This window comes from Penaeus japonicus, unplaced genomic scaffold (assembly GCF_977035675.1).
Source record: "Penaeus japonicus unplaced genomic scaffold, GWHDUDI00000001_assembly GWHDUDI00000011, whole genome shotgun sequence".
NCBI lineage: Eukaryota > Metazoa > Arthropoda > Malacostraca > Decapoda > Penaeidae > Penaeus > Penaeus japonicus.
Genome location: NW_028234413.1, coordinates 11,103,419 through 11,110,538, shown reverse-complemented (window position 1 = coordinate 11,110,538; position 7,120 = coordinate 11,103,419). Strand labels below are relative to the sequence as shown.

Below are 7,120 nucleotides of genomic sequence, written 5' to 3'. Positions count from 1 at the left end.
TTAACTATTTTCGCTCGTCCCATAGCCCGCAGCGATGACGACGCGCGTGTGGTGGCAGCTTACACCACCCGAACTGTCATCACACTGACGACCCTCACAACAACAGTGCCATACACATGCGCTAATTACTTTGGCGCCAATGCGTGCCAGAAGCGCAGGTATCGCCGCTTCAATAACATCGACAAGGACCTTACTGCCGGCGATGATTTCGAGTAAGGAAATGAGTTTAGTTATTGATGCTGTTGTTCGTATTATCTTTATCCAGTCTCAGTGCTGTTGCTATTGAAATTATTATCACTATTGCTGCTATCTTTGTTGATGCTTTTGTTATTGGTGTTAACGTTAAGTAGATCATAGACGCTATTATCTATGCTACCACCGTGATCATTCTTGATGCTAGCGCTGTTACAATTTTCCATTAATTCCCCCTTCCCTCACCCAAGCCCGATCCTGGGAAGCACCCTGGACTCCGCGCCCGAGAGCCTGGACGACCTCGAGGACGCTCGCCTCAAGCGCGAGCTCGCCGACGCCAACAGGGACCCCCGCATCGCCCTCACCGTCTGGTCGACCACGTCCTCCACCTTCACATATACCTCCGAGAGCACCAACCTTTCAACCACCTTCTCCCTCTCGTACTACTGCACGGCCGTCGGCGCCAGCTTCCCCCCGGCGTGCAGCGGCTAAGAGCTGACGGCGGCGAGGAGCGCGACCAGTGCCCTTCCCACCGCACCGGGCGGGAGGCGCAGCTGCGGCGGCCCGTCCCGGCCTCTCCCCCTCCGCTGCCTGGCTTCACTTTCTCTCTTTTTCCTCTCCTTGTCTATTTATTTTCTAATGTTTTCCAGTCCATGATATAAATAAATGTATATATATATATATATATATATATATATATATATATATATATATATATATATATATACATATTTATTATATTTACATACACACACACATATGCATACATATCTTTCCGTTGCAGCTCTTTCTCTCTCGTTCAGAGTCCTGGCGAGAAACGTTCCTCTTGAATGTCTCTGATTATTTATGCCTTCCTGACATCGGCCTTCCCGGTGTCTTGTTGTTATTGTTATAATAAGTTATTAAACAAAATTTAAGTTATGTAAATAGGGGTCAAATATGTAAATATACACTATTTTACTTTACCATGTGTTTGATAATCCTTCATATATATATATGTGTGTATATATATGTATATATATATAGATACATATATAATATAAATAAATGAATATATATTATATATATATATATATTATATATATACCTTCATACAAACCTTTACATATTTATATATATTTATGTCTGTATGTATGTACTTATGTGTATATATGTGTGTGTGTGTGTGTGTATAAAATCTATGTGTGTATATAATATATATATATATACATATATATACATATACATACACATACATACATAGAACATATGATTTACTGTTCACTATCTCTCAGCCTCTGGATGACGTGGAGCCATGGTTTTGAATTCATTCGAAAGCTCTCGTAGACTTGTTTGATATTTCATAAATTTTGCATAATTATGCAAAATATGCCTTTTTTTTGTTATTCTTGAATATATGATGATTGAGATATAAAGGTATTCTGTGGCTCGTTGGAAAGCTCATAATTAGCCCTACCAAGCAAATACACATATGCATGGGTTCCGAGTACCTAATTTGCATAATTATGCAAAGAAGTAAAAAAAAAATTGGACACATTTCGGGTTGGTAGAGTAAAATCTTTTTCTTTGCGATAATATATATATATATATATATATATATATATATATATATATATATATATATATATATATATTACGTGTGTGTGTATACATATTTATGTATACATAATAATTTATGTAATTATATATAATATATATAAACATATATATGTATGTTATACATATATATATGTGTGTGTGTGTGTGTGTGTTGTGTGTGTGTGTTTATGTTTATGTATATACTAATATATTCATATGTATATGAGTGTGTGTATATACATATTTATATGTATACCTATACATATATATAAATATATACATATAGTTATATACACATATGTATTTATATACATATACATATACATATACATATACATATATATGTATATATATGCATATATATATATATATATATGCATATATACATGTATATAAATAAATATATATGTGTGTGTGTGTGTGTGTGTGTGTGTGTGTGTGTGTGTGTGTATTGTAGTAAATATCTATAATGTTTACCCCTAACCTTTGATATGCACAGTAAAAAAAAAGTAAATAAATAAAAAATAATAAAAACTGAAACTGAATATCAAAGAACGAACAAAGACAAAAGAATGAAGACCGGGAGGCGGCTTACTGGTCTCTCGATTACTATATAGTTAAACACAATTAAAAACAAAGGGAAAGAAAACAAAGGAAAACACTGATAAATACACACACAGTGCTTGATAGTTCGTGAAGTACCTGGGCAACGCATTACACATATTCGTGAAAACAAGTACTTATCTATGGTTTGATAAAGGTGTCTCTCGAGAGCTCAGTCACGGGCCACGACCTGGGCAGGAGTGGTGGGCTGACCAGCGGTCTGGAAAGACGCATGCCCGGACTGGCTCGAACGAGGCAAAAGACCGGAATGGTCGTTGGCCAAGTACCGCCTCTGATGTTACAGTTGTTTAGGTCACAGGTAGTTATTAATCTCAATAAAAAAAATATTAAAGCATTACCGGCCTTGCAATGTTGCAAAACTACAATATAGTGTGTGTGTGTGTGTGTGTGTGCGTGTGTGTGTGTGTGTGTGTGTGTGTGTGTGTGTGTGTGTGTGTGTGTGTGTGTGTGTGTGTGTGTATATATATATATATATATATATATATCCAACATGGTTACGGTACTTAAATGATGTCCTTGTCGTCGTCCCCAGGAGAACATGCTTAAGTCAAACACTGACGCTGCTGAATGCCGTCCACGATAACATTCAGTTTACTGTTGAAGAAGAAAATCAGAAGCTACCATTCGTGGACACTTTGATCCATTGGGATGACAACGACCTACGTTTTCTATAAATAGAAAGTTAAAAATTATACCTAGTACGATTTCCAGCAATAAGACAACATTAACTTTCTTCCCAAGAGCGTTAAAAATGTACAGCCTATAATTTCCCGAGGATGAAATCAAATACATAATAGATTCCTTTGTAAAGCATTAGTACCCTATAAGTTCCCTGATAAACCACAGAAAGAAAGCGGTTAACATCAAATCGAGAACAAAATCCAATCGCGCCCCTCCCAAAGGTCTCTTGAAAGTTCCATCTCCGGTGGCACAAGCAGATGAGGCGGGACATCTACTGGAATGAAAGCAAGAAAGAAAAATATTGGAAGCCTCATATATCACGACGAGGGAAATCATGAACACCCGGTCGGGAAGATTCAAATTATGTATGTATATATATATATATGTATGTGTGTAAATATATGTATATACATATATGTATATATATACATATATCTATATCTATCTATCCATCTATCTATCTATCTATCTATCTATCTATCTATCTATCTATCTATCTATCTATCTATCTATCTATCTATCTATCTATCTATCTATCTATTTATCTATCTATCTACATACACACATACACATGGATTTCTAGAAATGGAAATGCATAATCTAGAAAATGAGCGGGCATATGAAACTGAAAAGCTTAAACTAGTAACTGATGAACAGGTGAAGCTGAACGAAGGAAGAGAAAGATTTGTGAGCACCGGGGGTGAAATGGCTATGCATTTTGGCAATCGACCAATTGTTTATTTAAAACGGTGGATTGATTTGTCAGGTGGAGAGAAATCATACGATGAAGGAATGGATTTAGTGGTCATGGAACGGGGCCTGAATGTGTGCTATAAAATTACGGTGTTTTTACGAGAGCATGATATGAAGGATTTTGAAGGACTACTTAAATATGCAGAGTTGCATGCTGATGCGCACGGTATTGCAAACAATAAGTTTGTAGAGTGAGATGGCCGAGTTTTAAAGGTTCCGTCACACAGTCTAAAGTCTAAGACGCATTAAGTGGCGGAGTGTCTGTTGATCATAAGGGTCAGTTTCGTGTTTAGTGATTCAAACCATGTGTCACGTGATTGTTATTGCAAGTATGGTGCTAGACCTAATGGTAGAGTTGCGAAAGGTAAAGTTGAGAATACTGCTTTAGCTGTTAAGCATGAAAGGTTGAATGTGGAGCTGTAGAGGTGTTGTGAGAACAACAGCCATATTCTAAGTCCCTAAGCGCGCCGTGTACATGACATGAACATGCCGCGATTCTTATTCTAGAAGCGCGGGTTCGCGGCAAAAGCGTGGCAAATTCGTGGCAAATGCGTGTAAAGTATTGGAACAATCGTGGAAACTCCGTAGCAAGGGGGTAGGCTTGTCACGATAGTTACACGAGTGAAAAAAATCATATTTTTATTGTACTTTTTCTTACCAATACTTCATATGAGCATACTACGTTTGAAAAGTAATACCTATATTGGTTATATTAGGCATCATTGTCCTAGACACGGATTACAAACTCTTTTAGGAAAACATGGATTCTCTGCTGATTTTGAGTTTGTTTACCTTCTGGCGGACTTTTCGAAGGAGAGTGCAGTTAAATGAATGGTAAAAGTAGTCAGGGACGTAAAATTAAAGCATATAATTATATGAAATATGTATACATTAAATCTATATGTATGATATATTAAAAATGCGCATATATGTACAGTATATACAAAGATAAAATAAGGAAGATCTGTTCATAAACACACGATCCCTCTCATCCCGTTTGTTTTGATCGAGCGTAGAGTGAATTACCAACAGCGCGTTCGTGAAATGGTTGTCAATTCTTTAACTAGGAACAAGTACAACGACTGATTCATACCAAAATTGAAGTATCTTATGTTAGTGCTACCTATGATTGTTGTTTCTCTTATGAATTTGTCGTTTGGACAGTGTCATTCATCCGAAACATGTTAACTTTGGAACGGTTGGTAAACCTGAAGCAACTGCCGCAAACTTGCCACGCTTTTGCGTCCTAGATTACCGCCTTCGTTACATGAACACGACATGGACATAACATGAACATGACATAGCCACGACACGCAGAAAACGTCATAGAATACGGCTGCAAGGGTTAAGGATTCATGCTGAACAAGTTGAAGGGAACACAGGAAACACATATATTCATGTGTTTTCCTGTGTCCCCTTCTTATATTTTTTCGAGATCAAAGGTATGATATTGGTCTCATCAAAACTAGTCTAGTGACAAAAAGCTAGTTTACAGAAAGATATGTCAGTGTTAAGATGGCATATGGTATGATTTTCACCTATCCGGAAACTAAGATTCGAGTGAGATGTCCATTATATGTCTGAAACACTTTAAATGCTCGTTTGAAAAGGCCTGTATATGATTTGGTAATATGTCAAGTGGAAGGGGTTGAAAAAAAGTGAAACGGTCAAATTTGGCGCAGTAACAACTCGCCAGCAAGAAAAGCTAAGGACAAATTATCTTCTAAATTAAAGATAAAAGAAGTGCTTGTTGTAATGAAAGATAAGAATTTAGATGAACATTGAAGATGTGATAAGGCGGTGAACGATGTCGGAAGTACGTGGAAAGTATTAGGCACGAATTCATTTTGAAGAAAGGAATTTTATACAGAGGAGTAGACCACGCTGTTAACGCAGAGAATTCAAAGTAAATTCCTTTGGCCTGGTGTGCCATCCGAGGTGGCCAGTTTTGCTGGTCATGCGGCCCTTGCCAGCGTACCGTAGACAGGGGGAGGGTATCACGTGTTAGGTGGAATGCCGATGATTACCGAACCATTCTGGAGAGTGGCTGTAGATATCGTTGAACCCATCGAACCGCACGCAGATGACGGGTCGCTGTTGCAGACTATGCCAGTTGTTATCCTGTGGCCACCCCGCTAAAGAATGTTGAAACTATGAGAGTTGCGGAAGAGTTGATGTCTTGATGTAGAGCAGGAGTGCCCAAAAGGAGATCATGAGTGATAAGGGAGGTCAGTTTAGGTCAGATGTGAAGAAAAAAGACAGATTGCTATCGTTAACAGGTATTAGCACAACACCCTAACGCTATAATGTGCAACGGGTTAGTAGAGAGGTTTAATGGGGTGTCAAAGAAAATGGTAAAAAAAAAATGTGCTTTGAGCAACCGAGGCAATGACCTATATATATCGATACGTTACCATTTATACACCGTGATGTTCCCCAGTCTAGTTTCCCCTTTTGAACTCATCTCCGGCCACATCGTTCGAAAGCCACTTAGCTTGTTGAAGGGCTTGTAGGAAGCGGACGAGCGAATGAATATGTAATTGATTTGCAAGATAGATTAGCGGAAACCTCCAAATTGGCCCAGGAAGAATTACGTACGGCTGGCGATTCCTATCAGTATCACTACGATAAGAAGGCGATGGACAGCTAATCAAAGGAAGACGATTAGGTTTTACTGCTATTACCTACCTACTGCAATGACGAGGTCCATTCAGCGTTACGAAGAATACAAACAAATGGAGTTGCTCGGTGAGAGTGAACAGTGTTGATCAGAAATTCCGTAGCAACATGCTTAAGCGCCACTATGAACGCGACGAATGGAAAGGCAAACGATCGGCGGTCGAGCGAGTTCATGATGATGTCACGTTAGTCGACGAGCTTCGCGGTCATTCATGATGATGAAATCGATGGTGATGTTGATGTAAATCCTAACTATTTGTAAAATGAGAATGTCGGTGTTTTTTTGTGATGACGGTGATCTCACGGAATCACAGAACAGAAAGTCGAAGAAAAAAATATTTAATGCACATTTTCTATCTGTTTTCACTAATGATCCAGGTAAACCGATCGTAGTGGCCTTGGGGTGAACCTATATGACTATAAAAACATCAAAAGCAAGCCATACCCAGTCCCATTTGTGTTACATAAGGGCATAGAGGAAGACGTGGAGCGTGCACTAAGAATCGGATTGGTCCAGTATTCTATGAGCCCATATCCCACGCCATGACCACTGTCAAAAAGAAAGATGGTTCCGATCGCTTGTGTTTAGACTTCAGGAAAAGTGATAAGATTA

The 7,120-nt window shown here is 38.5% G+C and overlaps 1 protein-coding gene across 1 annotated transcript in view; it reads left to right on the top strand.

Annotated features, from left to right (window-relative positions):
* LOC122244874 (uncharacterized) overlaps positions 1-1,157 on the top strand; it is a 4,550-nt gene extending 3,393 nt beyond the window's left edge. Inside the window, exons 3-4 of the mRNA XM_043002843.2 lie at positions 26-212; positions 444-1,157. Of these exons, the coding sequence (XP_042858777.1) occupies positions 26-212; positions 444-684 (428 nt within the window). The 3' untranslated portion in view covers positions 685-1,157. The remainder of the gene's footprint in view (positions 1-25; positions 213-443) is intronic.
* The last annotated feature ends 5,963 nt before the right edge of the window (positions 1,158-7,120 follow it).